Raw genomic sequence first — 26,690 nt, 5'->3', positions numbered from 1 at the left:
ACTTGCACTGGTTGAGTTTTTACTTGAGTCTGGAACAGAAGCTGCTGTTAAAAAGGGAGGAATAATAGGGCACGTAAAATATTGCACGAGGAATGACTTGGCAGACTTTAAAAAGTCCCTACAGAGTACTCTGTCAGAAATACTGGGCAAGCAAATGAGTGTAGCTAAGGAAATTATATTTTATTGCTGGAATACAGGATCTGAATTGTCTGGACATAATAAGGTCTTGTTAAGTTTAATTCTGGTGGCTGCCAAAAAAGCAATTGTTAGAAATTGAAAATCAAAGTCTAAACTCTGGTCTCTGAGGAAGGTCGCATAATAAACTAGTGACTGAAAGCGCTAAAAAACTGTTGTGGATTATTTCTCCAAGCTGTTTGGGACATCGTCACCTCTGCATTATGGATGCAAATAAACTTACCTCAAGAACGAAACTTGAGAGAGAGATGAATCTTGGCGTCTATGTCGAGAACACATCATTAAAGGTTATGATCGGAGACCAGATCATAATTCTTTGTTGTACATAGAGCTTTGCTTGCTCCATGTACTGCTAGTTACAGAAATTAAAAAGAATAAAGTGCTAAGTGTTTGCCAGCTTTAAAAGTCATAAAGCATTTAGCGAGTGCTGTCAAGAAGACAGTGTAACACAGTCCTTATGTTTACAGTCACCGTGACAATCCTCTCAAATGTCCAAATTTTCACAGAATGTCCAGATTTTTGCCTTTTATATTTTTTCTATTCTTCATAAAATGCTTGGTTTTCAGTCACTAAATAATGACAATCATTTGTGTTTCAGACTTCGTATCCTTCAGAAAATGCTGGAGATCAGACATCCTGTTATTCTAGCTGCTTTCTAAGTTTATGAGAGGATGAGGGACACATAATCGTAGGGGCAATAGGCAAAAACAAATGTTTTTTTTTTTATTCTGCCACTGTCTTTTGTTGGTCAGTGCTGGCAGATTTGACTGTCTAGCATAAGACTTGAGATTAACAAGTCAAGCAGGGGGTGCTTAACATTTGTTAAGTTTGGGTCTTTGGCTGTAGTAACACTTAACTGATTTCTGAATATCACAGTGCAGTCAGCGCTGTCCATGTACTACATAACTGTTTCATAATCTACAATCAGTATTTTTAATAGTATAGCAACTTCTAATGATTTTTTTTTTTATCAGAAGAATTTGAATAATGTGCCTTTTTTCTCAATGACAGTTATTTGTGCTTATGTTTAATAAGCTGTATTTCCTGCAGGTGTCTTATATTGTCTCCAGATATTATAAATGTCTTATTAAATTCCTAATTTATCAGACTCACATTTGAAACCAAGCTTGTGAGCATTTCCAAGTTAACAGAAAATGAAGAATATAGCCATGCTGATATGTCAACAGCAAATCTGCCAAATGCAGGAAGATTAAAAAAAACTGCTGAAACAACTTTTGGCGAACATCAAGGAATTTATTTATTTATTTATTTGCATGACAGAACCAAGTAATTTATTTATTTATTTATTTGCATGTAGGGGGATACCACCAAACTTATTTATATATGTCTACTCCAAGGTTGCACAGTAGTGGAGAAAGTAGAAAAGCCCATTGTTAGTGAAAGTTGTTTAGACAGCTTTTCTTTGATCCAATGGCATTTGGTAGATTTACTGTCAGTATACTCATATGATCCCCTTTCATCTTTGTCATGATACACATCTATGGAGGCTATGTAGATTACATAGTTAAATTAAAATGTTAGAATTTTTTGAGAAAGTGGAGCATAATTAAAGGCACAAAGTTGCAAAGCCAGGCTTTCACAAAAGAGTGGTGTCACTCTTTAAAGGAAAAAATACTGCAGACCTACTAACTTTAAAGTTCATCTTTATAAAGAATGGGTGTGTTTTAACTTTTCACCCCAGATGATTTCTCTTCTTGAGCCTTGTGATCTGTGAAGTCCTACCAAAAATTTTATAAAGCCAGCATTAGTACTAACCTTTACTGTGTAGAGCACTAAAACTGTACTCCAGAGTATCTTTTTATTAGTCATGACATTGTGATGATGCCCTTTCACAGATTATGTTATTCAATACTCACAGCCCAGTGACTAATCACACTGTCAGTCTTTGATTTGTTCAGACTCTGGGATCATATTACCCTAGATGAAGCATTTATAGACAGATATTGCAATCTCTTCTAATACTTTTCCATTTATTACTGAGAACACAGTGGTCTCACACATACTGTGCCACTTTACATTTCAAGGCTCTGTGATTAACCACTTATCCAAGCTCTCTTGGTTACTGTGATACTGCCAGCCCAGCTATCTGGAATTTTATAAATAATGTCATTTGTGAATATTGATATGATTTATACAGAACTGTATGTTATATACTGAGCTTCAAGAATGTGACCACAGCATACCCTGCTGGAACATAAAACATTATCATACAAAACATCAAGAAAATAAGTTGAAATTAAGTGGTTTACGATGTACTATAAAAGTTTCAATGCAGCAAGCAGACACAATGTTTAGAGCTACAAGTTTTTCTATTGTCCGAAAAGAAAAATAATTACTAGGTTTAAAATGTAAAGTGTCTGTTTGCTTTATGACTTCCTAGTAGCTGTACATCTGAGAGATATGTATTTTTAACACAGAGATGTTAGGTTTCTGTTTAGCCTGGGAACTGAAGTCAGGTGACAAACAGTGATGCCATCCAACCTAACCCAGCAGTAATGTTTAATATTAATTTAAGAACCCTCTCAAAGAGTGGGCATTTTGTATTTTGTCTTGGATCTAAAAAGAACATCCACTCATTATCATCTGTACTTGCTTTGCTAATAGTAAGTAACCAGGGTACAGTAATTTATTTTAGCTATAGAAAGGAATATAATAAAGATTAGTTTATATGTTTTCTGTATTTATTTGAGACTGGCCTGCAATGTTATTTTAAAATATTTCCTGTGATTTTGAACTCTGAAGTAACTGTGTTTGTTTTTTGAGTATTGTCTTGTTCTTTTATTATTTATTATTAAATATATTTAAACCTATCTTTGTGGCTGACATTTATGAGACATATTTAAGCTGTTAGAGTGCTTGCATATGTATTTGGTGACACTGTACAGGCCACTACTAAATAGCCTTGCAAGTCTTGGTCAGACTGCCATTTGGACTAATAGTAACATTACACAGTAGGATCGGACACCCTTTGTAAGGGCCTTGTAGTAGCTGATAAGTAATGGTGGCAGCTGGTACTACCTTATAGTCTGGACAGAAGAGGGCATAGCTGGCAAACCAGTTCCAGCCTTTCCCAGGTGTTTGTGTTTTTATATCAATCAAATCTCAAAGTGTGTGTGTGTGTGTGTGTGTGTGTGTGTGTGTGTGTGTGTGTGTGTGTGTGTGTGTGTGTGTGTGTGTGTGTGTGTGTCAGTTACTTGGGCAGGGACACGAAGCACAGAGAGGGTACTGGAGGTCTTAGCTTGGCCACTCAGCTGAGATCTTAACCCTATAGGTGTGCCAGTGGGGAGTCTTATTGGGGATCTGGAGAAAGAGGGAGAAACCAGCCCCAGACTGATTGTGATCTCTATGTGCTCTTAAGGGAAATTGTGCTTTACTGTGTGTGTACTTGTCATCCTCCCAATGCGTACATCCCTTACTGTTGCCAGTGGTGATGATTGAGGCTCCTTGATTATTGGGCCAGTGCAGGGGTGTCACAGTTACTTCCTATAACTTTGAGTGAAAATGATGGCCACCCTTTACCTATAGCACATGGTGTATACCAGCTATTTCAGCCTCCCCATTACTTTTCAGAACACAGTAATTATTTCTAAACACATCTTCTGCTATACTATTCAGAAAACTTTAATATCTCCCCAGTCCCCCTTTACATTTGACAATAATGTAATCACCCCTCTCCTTTTCTAGTCAGCACATTCTTATCTGCGGAGCTCTGTCTCCCCTTTACTGTTGATGACACTACTGTGATAGTCTCAGGAGATCCTGCTTGAATAGGGGACTGAATTTTTCTGGACTCTGTCATGTGGGACCGTAACGTGATATGTTACTGTTTTGTACTCTGCTGAATTTTATCAGCCTCCTCAGTGATTCCTTTGTACCAGAACCTTAGCCTTACTTTTACATTCCATTAAAATCAGGAAGATCCACATCTATTGAGAAGTGTATTTCATTTTCTGTCATTCTGGTTTATTGCTTATTAACCTTCTTTTTAACTAAAAACTGCACTTATGTATATTTAAAATGCATTCAGGCACATGTACAGAATAAACAGTCCAACTTTATTTTATTCTGAAATGTTTGGCAAACTCTCTTTTAAACAATCTAATCAACTGTCTGAAACAATAAATGCAGACCAGTTTAGTACATTTTTTTTAATTCCTGAGATGAGTTCACCTTTTGTAAAATTTTGCTCCAGGCTCTAATATTGTCACTTGGCAAATAAGAGTTGATAGAGATAGAACTTATGTAGCTGTTACCAAACTGGTGAGCAGTGTAGGTTCATTCTGTCTTGACTGGCCTACACATTGATCCAGTGTTGACAGATAAGGATCAGTGCTGAAGACATATGCCAATAGTACCGTGGTGTGTTTGCAATACTGTTCTGGTTAACAGTGCTACAGAGTGTTTTTGCTGATAGACAATTGCCTTGCACCCCTCTAATTTCTTTACATTTCAGATATAACATACACAACAGATGTGCTCTTTGGAGTGATGACAGGTGTTACCTTTACTCTGCCATATTTACAGTATGGCTACACAATACATGCCTGATATACAGCTTGGGGTTGGGAGACAGGTGACATTACTACCTTGACAGTTGCATATAATTGTTGAAGTGAGTACAGTTAATACATTTGGAATGGAAATCTCTATCAGTAGTGTAAATTGTGCTTGTATGATGACAGACATCAATCTAAAGGAGTGATACCAACAGCACTCCTACATTTCACACAGTGGGAATAAAGCTGAAGTAGAACATCAGAGGAGGAAGAAGCATATACCAGAAACCTCTCAATTCCAGTTTGCAAATGAACTGTCCACAACATAACAGTAACTTCAGTGGAGGAGTTGGTATTACATCCATGTGAAATGCAAACACTTTGAATAGGGTAAAGAGCTAGGAACAGTAGTGTTAATATCATCATAAGGTTCTGCTGAAGAGTTTATTACATGACTGCACACGTATGGGCTTGATCTTTCAACAGCATGAACTTAATGAACAGAAATTAAATCCTACAAGTTGACATTGAAAAAGGGCAGAGTGAAAAACATGCCTAGTTATTATTTTAAGAAGGTAAGCTGTACAAGGAGCAACAGTTGTCTTATGGTGGTTATCTAGCAACTTTGATATGGATGGACTGGAGGGAATCAAACCACATCCTAAAGGATGCAGGTTGGTTAGCCTTCCCCATCTATGCTGTGTTACCAGACATGCAGTAGTTTTGCTAGATGAATTACAGTTTGTGGATTGTACTTTATAGTGATCATAAGAGTTAGACTGGGCTGTGTGAGGAATCATGGAAGATGAAGTCTTTCCTGATTTACTTTTGCATCCTAAGTTACTTTTTTAAGGCAGAACAGAAAAATGAATTGTTTGCAAATCAGTACCTTCAGAAGCAAATTACTGAAAAGAGCAATAGACCACTAAATCAATGATGTTTAGAAATGTTCTGGTGTTCAGTGGCCTGGATAAATCCCTTTTGATGGTGAATATATGTTAGGTGCAGGGGGTGAGGCTGGGTACTACTTGTGAAGGACCTAAGGAAGACTTTGTATAGAATTTAAGAGGAACTTGTATTAGTGACAGGCATGTATTCCCCATGTCATCAACATTCCTTCTTCATTTTTGATAGTTCTCTATCTTGGCTGCGCACAGCAGGATGTGTATAAATAATTACATTTAGAATGGCTTGTGCGACGTGCATGTGGTCCTGGCCCCATGTTTCTACTGATGTCTTTTATGAGAGTGGATGACCCACATCTGTACCACAGTGTATTGTAGAAAACCCAACTAGAAACTGACTTAGACAAACTTCATGGGAAGTTAATAATGAAGGTACCCAGGTATCTAGGATAGTCTTCTTAAATTTAATGTGGCCGATCTCTACTTACATTTTAAATTTGACTTCCATTCAATGCCCACTCAAATAATTATGGAATATATAACCTAAAGAGCAAATATCTGTAAAAATGGAACATGGTCAAGTACCTAAACAGAGAAACACCCACCTAAAAATATGATAACATCATTATAAGTTGAGGTCAATTTAGGTGAATCATCTGATGGTATCCTCAAGTGTAAATGAAATGATTTATAGAAACTAAAGGACAGTGTGTGTGTGTGTGTGTGTGTGGGGGGCAAAAACACCCAAGAATAAAACAGAATTAGTGTCTGTGATTTTTTGATTTACATGTACTGGCATGATTTTATTTCAGTAGTGTTTATGTGTATTCTGTGAATATCTTGGTGAATATTCAAATCTGTAATCCTAACTTCATAAAGAATACTTTGATAGCCACTCAAAGAATTGCCAGGTTTTGTACACACAGAGTCATGCTATTAAGAAAATTGAGAATGTAAACCATGACTTTTAATGTGCTTTCCACTTTACTGTTCAGTAATATTCTCAAGTAACAAATATCTCTTTTGAAGTAAGGATAGTATTTAAGTAAATGTGTGCTATAAGCAAATTGGCAAGAGTTTGTGTGTCATATGAAATTGTCAAGAATTTTGTGCCTAGGCTGTGACTGATTCACCCACCGAGACAGAATAGTGCCGCAGCCATAATTCAGTCAAGTGAACATATGACCAGTGTTTATGTTAGAGAACATCTCCAGTGACTGGCAGTGACCTGAACAGACTGGAATTTTCAGAAGAGCCTGGAAACAACTCAGCTTAGAAAAGATAATGTCTTTTGGAGCAATTAGCAAATCCACAAGGCAGGTGCAATTTAGCAGATTTTGTTAATGACTGTAACGGACCTATTTTTATTTCTGTCATTGTTTAATGTTTTACAAGCAACAGGTAATGCACTTAGTGAAATGTGATATGAAATGAAGAACCTTTACCCTATTTCTTTTGCTGTCCATAGCAATGTTATGGTCTATTTTCTTCTCACATTTCATAATTGTTGTAACAGACATGGAAAACTCTTTACAATGCATTACAACAGGCCTTTCCTGGCACCTCCTTCTAACATTTATCTTCCTGCTTTGATTCTTTTTACATAACACGCTGAATAAGTTCACCAAAACATGAGTGAACCTTCAGGCTGGCATATCCTACAAGAGTCATGCAATGCTAATGGAAACACTGTGTCTTGAATGCCTTTCCTCAGCAAGCCAAGCAGCGATCACTGCCCTTCTCTGAACCTGGGTTCTTTCTCAGATCTTTTAATGTTATGCCTTCTCGATCTGTTAACAGCTGATTGATCTCATTCTGTTTGTGCTCTGAGAATTTGTGTCCAAAGGATGTCTGAGACTTACCGCTAGGGTTATTCGTTTTTTTAATGCAGGCCTTTGCAATCAGGAACATCAGTTCCATGAAATTCAGAAGAATACAAATGGCTGAGGTTGTCAGCATAAAGACAGTGAAAATGGTTTTCTCTGTAGGTCTGGAAATGAAACAGTCAACAATGTTTGGACAAGGATAGGCTTCACACTTGACCAGTCTGTACATTCTGAAGCCAGGGTAGATCAGATAGAAGATGTACATGAAGACTGCTTCAATGATGACCCTGAAAAGCACACTAAATGTATAAGTCCACCACAAAGCCCCTGAGATCCTTATTTTATGCTTTTTAACTTGTTCCAGATCTTTTTCAGTGGCACGACCAGTTTGCTTTATGAGCTTTTTCTCTTGGTGACGTTGGTGGGCTACATGCATTGCAACAAGAAGAGCTGGGGTGGAAACCATGATCAACTGAAGAGCCCACAGGCGGATGTGTGAAATGGGGAAGAAGTGATCATAGCAAACGCTATTACAACCAGGTTGTTGAGTGTTGCACGTGAAGGCTGCCTTCTCATCACCCCAGACACTTTCAGCTGCAACGACAAGGACCATAATTCGAAAAATGAAGACAACTGACAACCAAATCCGACCTATCCCTGTGGAGTGACGATTCACTCCCACAAGGATGCTGTAGAAGCTCACCCAATTCATTTCTTCTCACACCTATTGAAAAAAAACACAAAAGAGAAAAAAAAAACAGTGAAAATCCATCATTCCATTGTATTCCCCTCCAAATTAATTTTTTGTATTAAACACTTCTATACACTGTTAAGGCATGCTGTTAATTGAACGTAGACATTATCTGTTGAGACCAAGCATCCTAGAATGAGGATTGAAAGATTCCAGCAAGAATGTCATGGGAAGGCAGCAGTATGGGAAACAATATGTTACAGATGTATAACAGTATAGTGGTGTGTTTGTGTGAGTATGGGTGAGGGTGTGTGTATGTGAGGTTTAGGAGGAGAAACAGCAAGTAAAATGATTTTCAAATGAGAAGAAATACTACAATCAGAGTTCTAGGGGAGTGGTGATCAAGAGGTAAATGAGACAGCGCTATTTTACTGAAAGGGTGGCATAGTCATTGAGAAGACTGCTAGCAGATGAAGTAGAGATAAAATATAAATATCAGACCTAAAGGTTGTATTGAACAGACATAAGGCAGTATGCCAATATAAGCAAAGAATCACTATAGACTGACCAAGAGTCTGCAGAGAAAGGCAGTGTAGAGAATATCTGAGTACAAATGAGGGGGGCATTTGGTCCTCTCCTGGTAAAAGATTCCTTACCTGATATTTCAGTGACCTTGCCTTCATGGTCATTATAAGGATATTCTGACCATTCTAAGGGTGCTATTATACAGACAAAAAGTTTTGCTTTGAAAGGTTTTTAGCCATTGGTCTTTGAAGTGCTGTTAATAGTAGTGACATGCATAGTTTTTACTTTCTGTCACTGGAAGTCACTATTACATGGGTTTTGATGGAATTCAGCAGTTTCTGTGTCTTTCTATAAGGCTGTATAGGAGTGTCTTGAATTGTATTTGTGATGCAGGTTTCATTCTAGCCACTATTAGATTATTGGATGTGTAGGATTTCTCATACATTTATATTACTCAGGCCATGACTCAGTTGTCTATGCCCAAAATGTTTCCTAAATGGTGTCTTATTTGCATTTGTGCTCTCATCAAGTATTGGAATCTGAACTCTGAATTTATAGCCAGTATGTTACATATTATTATATCATGTGGATATGTTATATATACTCAGTGACAGGTAAATTCTAGGGAATTATGTGTGTTAGAATTAGTTGGGGATAAAGTAGGTAGATGGCCCTTTAAGTTCTCACCTGCAAGGCAGGTAATTAGGTTTAGGGGGAGAGGCAGCTGCATATATAGCCAGTGGCTAGAAGCAGTATGATGGGAAGTTATGGAGTCAGGCCTTAACAATCAGGAATAGTTCACAACAGACATGTGCTCTTTGAAGAGATGAGAAGTATTACCTTTACTCTGCCATTTTTACAGTATGGATACACAATGCCCATCTAATATACAGCTTTGTAAATGAACAAATGATTCATGGTCAATAGAGAAATAAATGTATGAGAAATCCTACAATTCCAGCAGCCTAACAGCTACCAAAAATGTAACTTGCACCACAAATACTATTAACTCAAAACACCATTATACAACATTACACATCGAAAGATGCAGAAATTACTGAATTCCGTTAAAACCAGTATAATGACCTCCAGTGAGAAACTTGGACAACACAGAGGGAGAGAAGAGAACACTACTGTCAGGAGTGGTGTACCTTGAGCAATTAAGAGGACTGGAAATCATATTTTCGACAGGAATGGTAAGAAAAAATAAAAGCTTTCAGTTCAGTAGCATGGATTCTTGGCCTGAGGTGTCCAGTCTGCATTATTTGTCTATATTGAAGATGGTGTGATAAAAAGCTTTTTTTTTTTTTGCACCTTTATCAGTGGCAAGACACTGTTTTGCTTGGATTTGTTATGTTTTCGTGTTGCCTTCCTGAACTAGCAGTAAGAGACTTTATCTTACCTTTTAAGTGTTGTACCTAAAGAATGTCCACAGTGTACCAATACATTTTCTACAAATTGAATCTCATCCAAAAACTACACTAGGCGTGGCTGCAAGTACGGCTGTTAAATTAAATAAATTTCTGTTTGAAAACGCAACAGAAAGTGGCTGAATTATTTTATGTTTGTAAGACTGTTGATTCTCACTTATGTGAGACTAACTGCGGATACTGTGGCAGGAGAAAGAAAAAGACTGTTTTGTTATCTGTTCATAGTGTTGCAAAGAAACAGAACTGTTTTGCTCTTGCGAGTTATTGCATGTTCACAGCCTTACCTAAACAGGACTATGGCTAATTAGTCCAGACAAGAGAACCATTAGAAGTGGCAGCAACATCACGTTATGTTTTCTTTGTTTGTTTGTTTATTTGGTCACAGAGCAATGGCCTTTAACAAGTTTGGGTTACATCTTTTGCTCTTTAGACTAGTATTATTTTATTTCCCTAGAGTAAATGCTACTTTTAAAGTCTGAACAAGTGTTGTATGCATCCAGTTTCTCACTTTCTGTGAAGGATATGAACTATTGACAGGGATTTAGGTGCGTCTGCCTAAATTTACTTTTTCTAAACATGTAGGATTTGTAGTTTTGCTTCTGATTTTCCAAAAGTTATACATATTCCAAATGAAAACAAGCCTAAACTTCTAGCTTTGCATTTAGAAGCAGTTATGTCTTCAGGTGTTTGTTTTTCTGATGAAAGGGTTTAGTCAAACTGTATTTTAGGACAACATAGTAAGATACACAAAAGCAAGGCTGGGATGTCCATTTAGTGACTTTGCTTTATATATTTTTTTTTGTTTCTGGACACCTCATACTAATGTACTGCACCGTACATCCACCTGCGGAGTTACGTCACTGTGCTAAACATGACGACATGAATGCCTGACTGCATACAAACTGCATACAGCATGCAAAATGAAAGACAATTTTTTGTTTTTATTTTAAAATGATAAAATGAATATATTCTGCTCAAAGAAAGCAAATGTTATGTATTTATTTTATTTAACATTTGTTAACCAGGGAACTCTGGCTGGGCACAAAGGCCCCTTTTCAGCAGAGGCCCGGGGAGAAAAGCTCCAGTACGTGCAGTACACACAAAATCTTTTAAGTTATACAGTCTCAACAATGTCAGGCAGAATACAATTAACTCACTAACCCTGATTAACGTCTCATGGTGCCTCTGTGCTTACATCCAAGCGCACCCTGAGTAACTTCTCATGGCGCCTCCATGCTTACATCCGAGCGTGCCATGAGAAGATAAGAATTGCAAGCTGTTACCCCCGAGTGCCTTCCCAAGCACAAGAAACTGTAGTGCAGAATTGCAGTTGAGCTTAATGTAAAACACGCTGAAACCGTAACTAAACTTGTAATTTACCTTATATAGTTATGATTCAGCATGTTTTTACATTAAGGTCGCATTCAACTTTTAGTCGAAAATCCGGTTAAAAAGTTTTTGATAAAGCAAGTGGTGGCAGCCAATCGGATTCTTGCAATCCAAGCCACCACTTGCATAACACCTCCACCCCTAACCTAATTTTCTATTGTTTTCCCCAAGTAAATAGAGGGTCCAGCAGCAGGTATTTCTTTTCTTTTTGCTAATATTTGGAGATTTTACCTGCTACTGGATCCCTCTATTTTATTTGGGCACTCACGGATCGAGAGAGGACATTATAGAGGCACACCAGGCTGGCAGTTGCTACCAGGAGCTTGAGGTTGAAATCAACCTGTCCCAAGAACTACTTTTTTTTTTTCAGGTTAAGCTGTTTTTTTTTTTTCAGTTTGAAGGATCTTAGAATTTGCATCAATATAACTGCAAAGGTAAGAGAGATCATGACTATATATAGCATCAATAGCATCAGGTGGGCTTTCTTCACCACTGTTGCTTTCTCGTTTCTGTTTTTGTGGAATACAGATAGCTTCTCTTCTTATCAGATGTATTCTCACATGAATTTTAATATCTAGGGTTTGCATCTAAGTCAACATGATACTTCCACTGTTTCTTACTGGGGTTCAGTCATGCTCCAGCCACTTGGTGCTTCGGAGTTGTTGGATAGCAGAGCGGTTCTTTGTATTGTTAACATCTCCTGTAGCTGGCAATAAAATTTGGTTTTACACAGTATTTCCCTGAGATCTGTTGTGTATTTCAGTGTTATGTTTTGACAGTATTGGGTTTTGGTCTCCAGTATAAGATGAGTCATTTTTCTGCATTCATATAAAGGGTTAAAGATTGCGGCCCTGTCACTTCTTGAATGAGCATAACACTGAAGTATCATGAGTTGAGTGGATATATCCAAATATATGTTTACTTTCCAGTTGCTAGAATTATAAAATATGCTGTTATAACCTTAGAGTTTTAAGAGCTTCATTTTTCCTAATGGGTAAAATGCTTCCCATGTCTTTTCAGTGCAGCAGTTTGACAACTTGGAATGTTTTTCTGTTGTGAGTTATTGAAATGCATATGCTAAGCAGGTATGCTGTTTACTTTTATTTGTTGATAATGGTTGTTTGCCCAACTTTTAATTTGGAGAAATGCTGGGAACAACATAGTGCCAGACAGATTGTTAGCTAATTGGCAGTTGTTACAGTTACTTCTGCATTCATAATAACCCAGCTGACTCCACAGTAATATCCTGCTTTGCGAATTCTGTGTGAAAGCTGGATCTTCCGTTTTTGCTGTGGCACTCGTACCTGTCAGTGAATGGGGGATCGGAAATTCTCAACAGAGTGGGACGATCGTGATGGCAGTTACAAGTTGCATGTTTGTTGTCAGTGTGGTTTATCTGTGAGTGGAGCAGTGAGTTTTTGTGTGCTTGCTAAAAATGGATATTCAGAAACTGTGTTATTCCTGTTTGTATGAGAAGACCGAAGAATGAGCGGTGCTTGAAGGAAACAATTCTTCTGTGATATAAAAGTAGCGGCAGCCAAGTTGATTACTCTGAAGACCCTGCAGCAGCAGACTTCAAAGTGGAGATAGACCTAGAGCTGATGATAATAATTGAGCTTTGTTTTCTGTCACATGGTAGGCAGTGCATGTAGCTTTTCATGATGGAATTAATTCAAAATCCTGTAATGAAAGATTACTTAATATTGTTTCAAAACTTACGTGCTTTTCCTGGCTACTTTTCTTCATTTATAAACAGTACTGTAGCCTTAATTGCTGGGTAATGGAATACATAAATGATACATTCTTACTTTATTATCTGACCTATGGATTAGACCCTCCTTGACTGGCCCTATGATTGGGTTGTTTTGTCCAGTATACAGCATTCAGTATCATTTGCTCAGGTGCTGCCGTGCTCTGTGATAGATATATGCCCCTATTATGCACGTTCTCAGAAATGTACTGCTCCTTCTGGTGTCACATCCTCACTGTACCAGTCAAACCTATCCCCTACACCCACCAATGTGCTTACTTTCTACTAGCAAACAACTTCCAACTATTCAGGAACAGCAGTGATGATTTGGCAACCCTAGTATTAATAAGTTATATACAAGTACACCCTTGCCGAAATTGTAAGGAAATCCAACAACTAGTAACACTTGGAGGGGCCACCCAGCCGCAGAAAGATTCCTGAGCCATCAATGATGGTCTTTTTTTTAGATCAACTGTTATGGTATGAACATTGCATACCCACTTAGTGAATTCTATATGTTAAACCCAAGCACTAAGTCACAATGGTAAAATGAGTCATAGGTTACACCAGAATCAGAAAGGAAAATCACTGCTGAAGAATACCAAGTAAGAAAGTTTTACTTGATTATGAAAAGGGAGGTTACTGGGGAGAAAAGATTATGAAGAGGGAGGTTAGCATAATGCTTAAGATATTTCCCTTACAGACACAAGGTGCAGGATTTGATTCTCATATGGGTTAACTAGCTTGGCTTAAAATGGCCCACAAGGGCCAGTTAGCCTAGTACTAATCTATAAACCAATAAAAGCAGACCAGATAAATAGAGAAATTCTGCCAAATAACAGAAGACTGGACCACAGTCAGGGCCAGCAGGTAGAATGCCACTGGTGCTGAGAACCAAATGACCCATAAAGTCTGTGGTGAATAAGGCTGTAGACCTCCCACTTGTAGTCACTAGGAGTTAAATTACTGGTCTCACTCCGAACCACAGCACAACCATTTCAGGAGAAACCACCCTTGAGACAATAGCTTTTGTAAAAATGAAAGATCCCATCATCTCTAACAGTGCCCACACTGCTAGGAGCCAATAGCAGAAAGGAACTGTCTAGAGATGGAGACAACCTTCTTAAAAAAATGGGAAATAGAAGAGCCCATACCTGGGCTGGGGAATGCACTTCTCATTCAAATCTGCCATCACTGAGAAAATGGGCATTTTAAGGATGCAGAGCTACTAGAAAGGAAGGTCATCCATAGGCAAACTCTTGTAAGGTGAACTCCTATACTACTGGGTCAAAGGATCTCATGGCAGGTAGGCAAGGCTACAAACGTGAATCTCAAGCCAGCAAAAAGGGTTCAAAGGGACAGAATGTGGAATTCAATTTTTCCTCCCTTGCAGCATTCCACCCCATTATCTAGAGCAGCCAGTGACATAAATTGGGTGGGTGGTCATTTGATGACAGTACAGGGATTCTCTGTTTGGCCTGAGGGCATGTAAAGTGGGATAACATTACTCACCAGTTTGCGCCTCTGCCAGTTGAAAAATAATAAATCCTGTTAACTGGAAGTTTGGTTCATGTTTCTTGATCTGGTGTGATTTGTGGAAAGAGAACATAGGTTTGTGGGAACATAGATGCTCACTGAGTACAGTTCATTTGTTGATGATGATTGTTTAGTTCCTAGTCCACCTTTGCAATTTTGCCAACTGGCAGTTCACACTTATGAGTCACAGGTATCTCATAAAGAAGAGGCACAATTTGTGTAGGGTCTAAGGCTGAGTAGTATCTAGAATTTTGCTTTATATTATAGGTCTGTTCCTCGTAAAATATGTATGTCATTAAGGATTCAATTCACTAAACAGCAACAGACAGTTGAGTTTCAGACTTCATATCCTTCCAAAAAGGCATGCCAATACAGAATGTGTTATTCTAGCAACTTTGAAAGTTTCTAAGAACAATATTTAAAATCTGATCTTGATTTGTTGTTTTTGTCTACAGGCACAGTGTCAGAAATTTGCTAGCCAGGTTGACAGGTGTAGGCTTAAGACCAGCTTGTGTTGTCATTATGTGACACCTTTCAACCATCCTTAGTTGAAGCAGTTAGCGGCTCAGTAGAGGTCAAAGATAACTGCATGCAGCTGTATAAGTGGCATAGAATGATAAATACCTGACTACAGCCTATTCATCCCAAGTTTATGTACTGGTTTTGGGTGCTTGGCATGTGAATGTGGGAGGCAGCTATTGATCCTGGGGGAGGACATGTGGTTCTCAAATGGTATGAGCCATGTTCCAGTGAGATGACTTTTATTTCTGCAGAGATTGTGCTTGTTGACTGATATTGGTGAATTGTAACGACAGATGTCTGAGTGGCCTTTTATAGCTGAAATGTTCTGAAATGGGTACTTTTGTCATTATTGGTTCATAAGTTGGATTCATTCCTTACAGGGAATATAATCTAATACAATCAGCAAGATGTGTATAGGTGACAAGAAGGGCTCAGTGATATAAATGTTTTATACATTTTATTGCTACTTTTAGAGTAGGTCTGGCATTGCTCAACTCAGTATGTAGGGCAATATTTCTGACTTCTTGTATTTGTTTATTTACAGACACAACAGTATGTTGCAACATTTAGGTCAAGAAACAGTTCTGAGCATGTAGTCAAAATATGTTTGGGTAGGATGAGATGCTTAGTGAGATATATTTTATTGCTGATTTTTGGCATTGCTTAATAGGATGTTATTACTTGCAGACTAGTATCAGCATGGAGCTACCATATATTTTGGGCAATATTCCTGGCTCTGTCACTACTGTGCAGAATTTAGGTAGGAGGAATTGCTCAGTAAAATATGAGTGTTGTACTATTTTTGCTGAATTACTCTGATCTTTTGCTAGCAAATGGTAATGAGTTTGTGTTACACCTGCACCAGGTAATACAATGAATGCCGACTCAACAGGTTATGTGCAGCAATTCTCACCTATGTCTGAGCATGGAGAATTATGCAGTAATGAAATGCAGGTAATTATCACATTAACAATAAGTGCAGTTACAGTAGAACACTGAGTCATTATCACTTTTCAGGTAAAACTCTCAGCAGCTGTCACTGTTATTCACATAAGTAGAAGTCGTTATCACATTGATGAATGCACAAGCCAGATTTGGGTTTTTGTCTATATGGAGTCATTTCAAGCCACCCCCCCCCCCCACCATGTTCTTTCTGTCATTTTTACAATTTATTTGATAAACAGTAAAGTCCCCATTGTGGTTATATGCTTCATGTTTTTGGGAACTATTGCAGTTGAACATCATATCACTGGTCTGCTTTCCTGGATATACATGGTTTCAAGGGTGCCACTCTCATGCCTTCACTCCTTCCCCAAAAGGCCACCTGCAAAAAGAAAGAGACTTGATATGTGTTTTTTTTTTGTGATGTGTCCTTTCACTCTCCCTCCACTCTGGTATAGTAAATGTATGTAGGTCACGGCAGGTAATATTACATTACTTCCGTCCTTCATCCCTGATATCCATTGCTGAATGGGCACATGTAAATCGGTAAGGCAGACTGCTGACACTAAAGGAGGTCGTTAGGTCTTAGGTTATGAGAGTTATGACATTTTTTCATATTTTGGTAAATAACTTTGCTAGGGAAGTTGCCATTTTGGTAAGTAATTCCTCGTTTTGAAGACAGTATCAGTATGTACAACATGGTAAAAGAACTATGTCTGTAAGCTGTACACATGTACAGATATCACAGTTTGTTTAGGACTTAGGTTATTGAAATTATGACTTTCTTTCATATTTTGATAAATAACTTTGCTAGGGAGCATGTAATTGTGCCAAGTGATAACCTCATTTTGAAGACAGTGTTACTCCTTACAACATGATAAATGAACTGTGTCTGTAAGCTGTACAAGTGTAAAGATATCACAGTTTTTTTAGGACTAAGGTTATGAGAATTATGAATTTTTTTCATATTTTGGTAAATTACTTTGCTAGGGAGCATGTAATTGTGCCAAGTGATAACCTAATTTTGAAGACAATATCCATACATACAACATGGTAAAATAATTGTGTTTGTATGCTGTACACATGTGCAGATATCACAGTTTGTTTAGGATGTAGGTTATAGAAATTATTTTTTTCATATTTTGGTAAATAAGTTTGCAAGGGAGCATGCCAGTGTCACAAGTAATACTTATTTTGAAGACGATAGTACTCCTTACAACATGGTAAAAGAACTGTCTGTATGCTGTACACATGTACAGATATCACAGATTTTTAGGACAAAGGTTATGAAAATTATGATTTTTTTTCATATTTTGGTAAATAACTTTGCAAGGGAGCATGACAATGTGCTAAGTAATACTTCATTTTGAAGACAGTATTAATAGTTACAAAATGGTAAAAGAACTGTGTCTGTAAGCTGTACACATGTAAATATATCACAGTTTTTTAGGACTAAGGTTGTGAAAATTATGAATTTTTTTCATATTTTGGTAAATGACTTTGCTAGGGAGCATGTAATTGTGCCAAGTGATAACCTCATTTTGAAGACAGTATCAGTATGTACAACATAGTAAAAGAACTGTGTCTGTATGCTGTACACATGTATAGATATCACAGTTTGTTCAGGATGTAGGTTATAGAAATTATGATTTTTTTCATATTTTGGTAAATAACTTTGCAAGGGAGCATGTCAATGTCCCGAGTAATACTTATTTTGAAGACGGTATTACACCTTACAACATGGTAAAATAACTGTTTGTATGCTGTACACATGTACAGATACCACAGGTTTGTAGCACTAAGGTTATGAAAATTATGATTTTTTTTTCGAATTTTGGTAAATAACTTTGCAAGGGAGCATGACAATGTGCTAAGTAATACCTCATTTTGAAGTCAGTATTAATAGTTACAAAATGATAAAAGAACTTTGTCTGTATGCTGTACACATGTACAGTTATCAAAGTTGTTTAGGACTTAGGTTATGGAAATTATGATTTTTTTTTCATATTTTGGTAAATAACTTTGCAAGGGAGCATGGCAATGTCCCAAGTAATGCCTCATACTGAAGACAGTATTACTCCTTACAACATGGCAAAAGAACTGTGTCTGTATGCTGTATACATGTACAGATATCACAGTTTTAGTGTTGTAGGATTATGAAAATTATACTGTACATTTGCAATATTTCTCATTATTTTGCCCATATGTTTGCAAGGGAGCATGGTGCCGACACAAATGATTCATCATTTTGAAGTTGACATTGAGCCACACAACTTGTACACTGATATGTAGTGTCTGTCTGTTACAGGTGATGAGATAGTATGCTTTGTTTATTTATCAATTATGAGAAATATTATATTAATCATATTTCTGTGAATATCTCCATAAAGGAGCATCGGACAGTAATGGTTAAGGTATCATTTTAAAGCTGATATTCATACAAACAAATTAATTACAAATTGTATGGGTCTATGTGGTACATTCACCAATATATTGTAATTTGTTTTACCAAAAAAGATAAAAAAAATGCACAATATCAGCATTCCTTGGCAAATATTTAATAATGACTTAGATACACACTATCAACATTTACACTGTTGGAAAGGTCAGTGTCTGCTGAACAATGTTCGCGTTTACATTTTTAGTCTAGCTCTTATGGTTAAAGAGTTATGAGCATTTGTTTTCTGTATGGTATTACAAATGGATTATCTGAAAATGAGCTCAGGCTGCACTGTTGTTCCTATGGTGAAAGTAAGCAGGCAACATTTTCTGAGCTGCTCCGGAGTGAATGAGTTAAAATAAATTTTACAGTGTTAAAACAGATAAGGTAGTAACTACACATAAAGTAGTAAGGCTTCTTACAATAATTACATTCTATATAGATAAAGTTAAATAAAAATGCAGAAAGGTAGTTGTCACAATGCAGAGTACTGATTTATTTACAAAGGGTGGAAAGCAAAAGATTGATTTAATTATGAGATATAAATGAAATGAGTGGTAAAAGAGTTAAGAGAGACCTAGGTAGAAGGCATGAAAACAGAGTGATAGTTGCTAACAGAGGAGAGAAGAGGTATAGTAGAAGAGGTGGAAGAAGCAAATATGTTTTACTTATCCTGGAGATGTATAGCTAGAGAACCAAGATGTTGAGAGTTGTTTTCTTCGATATGTTTTGAATACCTGTTGGTTTTCAAGAAGCTTAAGAGTACGTGTGAAGGCATTCCAGAGAGTAACTGCACTGTATAAGTATAATGAGGCTCCCAATGCATTTGGGGCTTTAGTGACAGAGAGGAGGAGTTTGTCTTTAGAGCAGAGGGCTTTGGTAGGGCTGAACCATGCCTTTTAGTGCTGGAAATGTATCAAGGTAGTATATTAGAGTATGAACTAGTAGTAGCTGACTGTAGTGGAGATGATGTGATGCTACATATTGTTCTTTTGCAGTTTTGCCAGATAAGTGAATGCTTTAAACGTGTTTTTATTAACAAACATTTATTTATTTATTTGTCAACTGTTAACTGGGTTAGTCCAACTGAACCAGTGGCCCATTTTTAGTGGAGACCAAACATGGAAGGGGTCTTGGTAGCATTTATTCCATATGACTTACAAGTGGAAAATCATTAGTGAGAAATCAGTGAGATAAACTGGGTGTAAAGATGACCTGTGACTTGAAATGGAAATCATCATCAGCATAAAGATACAGATCATTAAAGAGGATCATTCTTGAACATTCTGTGTACTTCTAGAGACCTCATCTGTATGATGACATAAATAGGACTGAAGCTGTTTCGAGCAAGGTTACTAAGACGGCATGCCAGAAGTCTTATGAAGACAGGGTAACGGACATGAAGATGGGATAGATAGGGGTGACATTTTGGAGACTCTGAATCATTTTAAGGGTATCGCTAAGAAGATAATATCTTCCAGATAAGTAATCCATTCAAGCTGAAAACTGTTTTTTTTTTTGGCAATAGGTTAAATGTTGATGGTTGTTTCTTTTTTCTTTCTTTTTTTTTTTCTTCAAAAGAAATAATTTCGTAGCTGAACATCTGAATATTCACTCTGGCAGAAAACAAAATACTATGTCTGTACCACACATGAAGTAGATTTGCACCTTTCAAAGTGTGACTTTAACGAACTACGGGTCTCTTCAGTCCATTGGGGTTGGAACTTACCTAAACATTTGGAGAATTCATCTTGGTAATGCAGACTTTTGAGGAATGATATTTACAGAATTGTACAGTTCCCCTTTCTAAAGTATATGTGAAAAACTTTTTCCCTAAAGAACTAGTAGATTTAGTAAATGAAGAATTCAAGATAACATGGGATGGACATAGTGCTGCACTGGAGAGTGAGCTGAATACATGTTATAGTTACAGCTTATTCATCTTCTTCTTCTTCTTCTTCTTTTGGCTGTTCCCGTTAGGGGTCGCCACAGCGGATCATATGTTTCCATTTCTTCCTGTCCTCTGCATCTTGCTCTGTCACACTAACCACCTGCATGTCTTCTCTCACCACATCCATAAACCTTATCTTAGGCCTTCCTCTTTTCCTGTTACCTGGCAGCTTCATCCTTAGCATCTTTTTCCCAATCTTTTTCCCCAATATACTCTGCATCCCTCCTCAGCACATGTCCAAACCAATGCAATCTTGCCTCTCTGGCTTTGTCTCCAAACCTTCCAACCTGGGCTGACCCTCTAATATACTTATTCCTAATCCTGTCCACCCTTGTCACACCCAGTGCAAATCTTAACATCTTTAACTATGCCACGTCCAGCTCTGACTCCTGCCTTTTTGTCAATGCCACTGTCTCCAACCCTTATAACATAACTGGTCTCACTACCCTCTTGTAGACCTTCCCTTTCACTCTTACTGGTACTCGTCTGTCACAAATCACTCCTGACACTCTTCTCCACTCACTCCATCCTGCCTGTACTCTCTTCTTCACCTCTCTTCCACACTCACCATTACTCTGAACTGTTGATCCCAAGTATTTAAACTCATCCACCTTCGCTACCTCTACTCCCTGCATCCTAACCATTCCTCTATCCTCCCTCTCATTCACACATATATATTCTGTCTTAGTCCTGCTGACCTTCATTCCTCTTCTCTCTAGAGCATATCTCCACCTCTCCAGGGTCTCCTCCACTTGTTCCCTACTCTCACTACAGATCACAATGTCATCTGCAAAAATCATAGTCCATGGGGACTCCTGTCTGATCTCGTCTGTCAACCTGTCCATCACCGTTGCAAATAAGAAAGGGCTCAGAGCTGATCCTTGATGTAATCCCACCTCCACATTAAATACATCCGTCACTCCCACAGCAGACCTCACCGCTGTCACACTACCCTCATACATATCCTGTACCACTCTTACATACTTCTGTGACACTCCCGACTTCCTCATACAATACCACAACTCCTCTCTAGGCACCCTGTCATATGCTTTTTCTAAGTCCACAAAGACACAACCTTCTCTGTACTTCTCCATCAACACTCTCAGAGCAAACATTGCATCTGCAGTGCTCTTTCCTGGCATGAAACCATACTGCTGATCACTAATCATCACCTCCCTTCTTAACCTAACTTCCACTATACTTTCTCATAACTTCATACTGCGACTGATCAATTTAATCCCTCTGTAGTTACTACAGCTTTGCACATCACCCTTATTCTTAAAAATCGGTACCAAAACACTTTTTCTCCATTCCTCAGGCATCCTCTCACTTTCCAAGATTTCATTAAACAATCTAGTTAAAAACTCCACTGCCATTTCACCTAAACACCTCCATACTTCCACAGGTATGTCATCTGGACCAACAGCCTTTCCATTCTTCATCCTCTTCATAGCTATCCTTACTTCCTCCTTGCTAATCCACTGCACTTCATGATTCACTATCTGCACATCATCTAATCTTCTCTCCCTCTCATTCTCTTCATTCATCAGCCCTTCAAAGTACTCTTTCCATCTGCTCATCAAACTCTCCTCACTTGTGAGTATGTTTCCCTCATTATCCTTTATCACCTTTACCTGCTGCACATCTTTCCTAGCTCGGTCCCTCTGTCTAGCCAATCAGTACAGGTCCTTTTCTCCCTCCTTAGTGTCCAACCTTTCATACAACTCTTCATATGCCTTATCCTTAGTTACAGCTTATTCATATGATGGTTAAAAAAACAAGCCAGATCTGCTAGGACAAACAGTATAAACCATTACCATATGTGTTATGAAACAAGAAACAAATCTATGCTGAGCATATCAGATTAAGCTAGATATTCATAACACTGAAAATGTGATGTGCATATTTATGAGATGCATATGAAAAATAATTGTGATTTATTAAAGGGTCTTACAGCCTAAACCATAGCAATATATTACGATTTATAACTACATCTGAATCACTGAAGCAGATAATGCTTCAGTGTCTCAAGGCATGTTAATAGATGTTAGGGACTGTGTGTCCATATTTATGAAGCATACTGACATAACTGAGAGAATTACATTTCTCATCTGGTACATACTCCCAGAATTAACCAGCAGTGCTACAAAGACCTAAGAGACTGACTCATCCATCCATCCATCCATCCATCCATCCATCCATCCATCCATCCATCCATCCAGTTCTATTCCATCTCATTCCATTCCACTCCACTGTACTCCATTTTCTAAACTGTTTATCCTGGTGATAGCCGTGATGGTGAGCTGACCAGAATTTTCAGTTACCAGTAAAACTGCCCATTTCATCCTGAGGGATCCTTGGACATTCCCGGTAAAGCTTAGATATGTATTCTCTTTCTTGTGTCCTAGCTCTGACTGATGGCCTCCTGGTACTGGGCCATGCCTGCAGCAACTCCAGTTGGAAGCAGCCAGGAGACGTCTGCAGTAGGTGCCCAAACTATTTTAGTTAATGCCTTTTAATTTGGTGGAACGGTGACTCTACTCTTGAGACCCTTCCATGTTGTCCGACTTGTCACTTTGACATGGCAAGTGATCTCAGCAGTCTCGTGAAAGTGCTTTACTTCTATGAAATTCTAGTTCAGACAGCGTGAGATAGGATTGAGTGGTTTTAATCTTCTTATATGGTGTCTTGGTAGACATTTCATAGAGATCATGAGTGGTATCTGAATATCTGAGTTTTCAGCATTATAGCTTCATCCAGAGAGATCCTGAAATAATGCCTTGTTCTTTGGTTATTTAGTTTACAGATTGTTTAATGGCCTTCTCTATAGTCATGCAAAGTGTCTGTTTGTCTGTAATAAGAGCTTCCACTAAGATAATCTACCACAAATCTTGTACTGTCTGATGAACTTATACATAAATGAAGGCGGATTAAGAGGTCATAACATTCAGATGGGTGCTACTTGAAAATACTGATGCAGTCTTGCGCGCGTGTACACACACACACACACACACACACACACACACACACACTCATTGATGTATAGATAGGATGTTAAGAACCACCTGTTCAGAGGGTGAAAGAGATGGATCCTGCATAACATTGACTAGGATTAGCCACACTGTTTAGACACCTGTCCAGGGGAATAAATTGGGACAGAAATACAAGATGATGTTGGTTGAGTTGGATATATGATCACTTGATAGACAAACAGTGAAGAATGACATGTCACTACAGAAAAGGGAATGGCTACACTTCTCAGATGCTTTTATCATCAGAATTTTAGCACAAACCTTTGGAATAACTTGCATGCTTTAGAAATTAAATTTGTCTATAGGGAGAATTTATACAGATACGACTTTTGGGTGCTCTCAGACAAAATCTTTCTATCTGAGTGCTGTTCCTTGTCCTAAGACCTTCTGTATGAAAATATTATAGAAATTATTAATATCTTTTGTTTTGCTTTTAACAGACATAAATTCTGTTTTGTTTTTGTTTAAGAAATATACTTTGTCAGTAGATGTTAGCAAGGACTATGCACTTAAGTGTTTATGGGGTGAGCAGTGCAGTGAGCAGCATTGTTGCTCCACAGTAACAGACTGTATGTCTTGCGTGGATTATGTCCCACATTCCAAAGATATGCATTAGACATATTGGCAAATCTAAATTGTCTTTCTTCTGTGTGTGTGTGTGTGTGTGTGTGTGTGTGTGTGTGTGTGTGTGTGTTACAGAAGGAAGGCCTGTCGTTCTATTTAAACTCACTGTTGTTTAGTAAAACTATGAATATTGACAGCTATTCACGGGGTTGGTATAGGAAATGGATGTGACTTATTAGCATGGATAGAAAGTGTATAGAAATTGTTTTTGCTTATAACATATAACAGCATCCTTTTTAGTGTTTCTTTTGTGTCACATAGCTATATTATGAATTTACACATACCTGTGTCTCGAGCAAGTTATCAAGTCTAATGCATATAATAAGAAAAATGTGAGTACATGTTTTTAATTAAGGAATAAGGGTTGTGCAGGCTTTTTCTAAAATGTGTGGGGTAGTGTTAGTGTGGTATTTGTCTGAGTGTCTGTATGTGTGGGCACTTGTTTGTCAATGTAATAAATTATGATCAGAAGACTGCTACAATAAAATGACATGTCATGTAAATAGTTGGCCTACATATTCTTATGGTTAATTTGTTCTTGCTTATTTATTTAAAATTAAGGGTACTTTTCCGTTATCGGGGCAACACGTGATGCGCCTACATTTTAGCTATGAACATGGCTATGAATGCAGCTGCTACTTAGAAAGTGTTACCATGATTATGTAAATGACCCTTTTCCCAATTTGTAAAAATTAACAGAATTTTTTTTGTATCTGAAACACATTAATGTCACCTGAAGGAGTATAAGCAAATCAAGTCCTATAAAGATAAGCTTTTATTTTGCCAAAAACATTCAGACCTTTGCGATAGGTGCGGGTATGGCTTGTCCTGCAAAATCTCACTTGAAAAGGTAGCAATCTTAGTTAACTTGCATTTATTTTATTATGTGTACATATTGTCATAGCTCTTAAGTGTACCTCATTACCAATATTGACGTTACTCACTTGGGGTCTTAAAAAGTACATATTCCTCAAACTTCCACATTGAAAGACTTTATCGCATATCGGGGCAACACTTTCTCAGACTGTAATGCCTCATACTGCCACTATTTTGCTCTGTCCAATTATCTGCTAAACAACGTAGCTCTCAGTTTCTTACTTCTACAGCTGAGACAAACTCGGATCCCCTTCAAAAAAGAAAAATAAATACATAAATAATAGGAATAACATTTTCAAACCACAGACGTGGTGTATATTTCATAATGATGGCTTTTAAAACAGTATAAGATTACAGGAGTTTAATTAACATGGAGTTTCTGGAGTTAAAGTGACTAAAGCTGGGACTGGGCACTGTTTGTTGACTGTAAACAGCAGGCACTGTTTGTCGCTACCCTGTCTTGAAAAAAAAATTAGGCGAAAGAGCTTAAACTTTTTGACCTAGAAACTGGGTGCTTGAAAATTGGGGCAAGTTATAATACTCACATTTCAGGATTATAGCTGTTATTACCCAGAGAGTCATTGTATCCATGACAACACTGTCCCAATGAATGGAATGGAAAGCGCTCATTAAAAGTGTTGCCCCGATAACGGAAAAGTACCAAATTAAGGTAGAATATAATTATATTCCTAATATGTTACATGCTAATAATCAGTAATCGTATTTTCTTGTCTAAATGAATAAATGATATTAAATGAAAAAGGAGATCTGAAATAGATATTTTTCTGAAATTTTTGTTTCATGCAAGGGCAAGCTCCAACACCACCTGTTATGTAATATAATAACCTCTGAGGTCAGCAAGGCATACTGTTGGGCCAAAAAGTGAAATGCTCACTTTTTTCCTTTCTGCATGAAAATTGGATGAAAGCACTATGTTTGCATTTATGTTTTTATAGAAGCTTCAAATTGTGTGTGTGTGTGTGTTGTGAGATGTAATTAGTCTGGACCTCCTCTCAATGAAAAAGAAAACAAAGAGATTTTTCTTTTAATATTTGGGATGAGTATAGCTTAAGTCAAGGTTTGGCTATTGCCATGACCTATCCACAATGTTATAACCTTTAAATAAAGCATATCCTTAATATATAGGTTTGATTCCTTTAGGGTCCAGCTGCATACACTAAGAAATAGGAAGCGTATAATCAAACTGTGTTTGCAGGTATTTTCTGTTAGCTTCTGTGTGAGGTTGTATGGTGGTCTAGTTGACGTTTTTCATTTTGCTTAAAATTTAAGTCTTCCCCCTACACCTAAGGTTACACTACTTCAGAGTTATTATACAGTTTCATAGGCATGTGGGTTACAGGAAGGCTTACACCTGCAAAAACTATTTGGTTCTAGTTTGACGATCTATTTGGTTGCTGAGCTTATTTTTTTAGGGCACTATAATGAATTGTCCTCTACCCATACTGAAAGCGGTCTCTTAGGTCTAACACTTTTAGTTATAATGACTAAAACATACAATTAAAATATATGTATGCTTAC

The 26,690-nt window shown here is 37.6% G+C and overlaps 1 protein-coding gene across 3 annotated transcripts in view; it reads right to left on the bottom strand.

Annotated features, from left to right (window-relative positions):
- Positions 1 to 4,250: 4,250 nt before the first annotated feature.
- The window catches only part of GJB1 (gap junction protein beta 1), a 272,150-nt gene continuing 249,710 nt past the window's right edge, over positions 4,251 to 26,690 (bottom strand). For all 3 annotated transcript variants that reach the window (XM_044056840.1, XM_044056841.1, XM_044056842.1), the window contains one exon: positions 4,251 to 8,167. In XM_044056840.1, the coding sequence (XP_043912775.1) occupies positions 7,328 to 8,155 (828 nt within the window). In that variant the 5' untranslated portion in view covers positions 8,156 to 8,167 and the 3' untranslated portion in view covers positions 4,251 to 7,327. The remainder of the gene's footprint in view (positions 8,168 to 26,690) is intronic.

This window comes from Protopterus annectens, chromosome 14.part0 (genome assembly GCF_019279795.1).
Source record: "Protopterus annectens isolate FY-2018-M chromosome 14.part0, PAN1.0, whole genome shotgun sequence".
Taxonomy (NCBI): Eukaryota; Metazoa; Chordata; order Ceratodontiformes; family Protopteridae; genus Protopterus; species Protopterus annectens.
The sequence above is the reverse complement of the archived record's forward strand: the minus strand, read 5'-3'. Positions and strand labels throughout refer to the sequence as shown.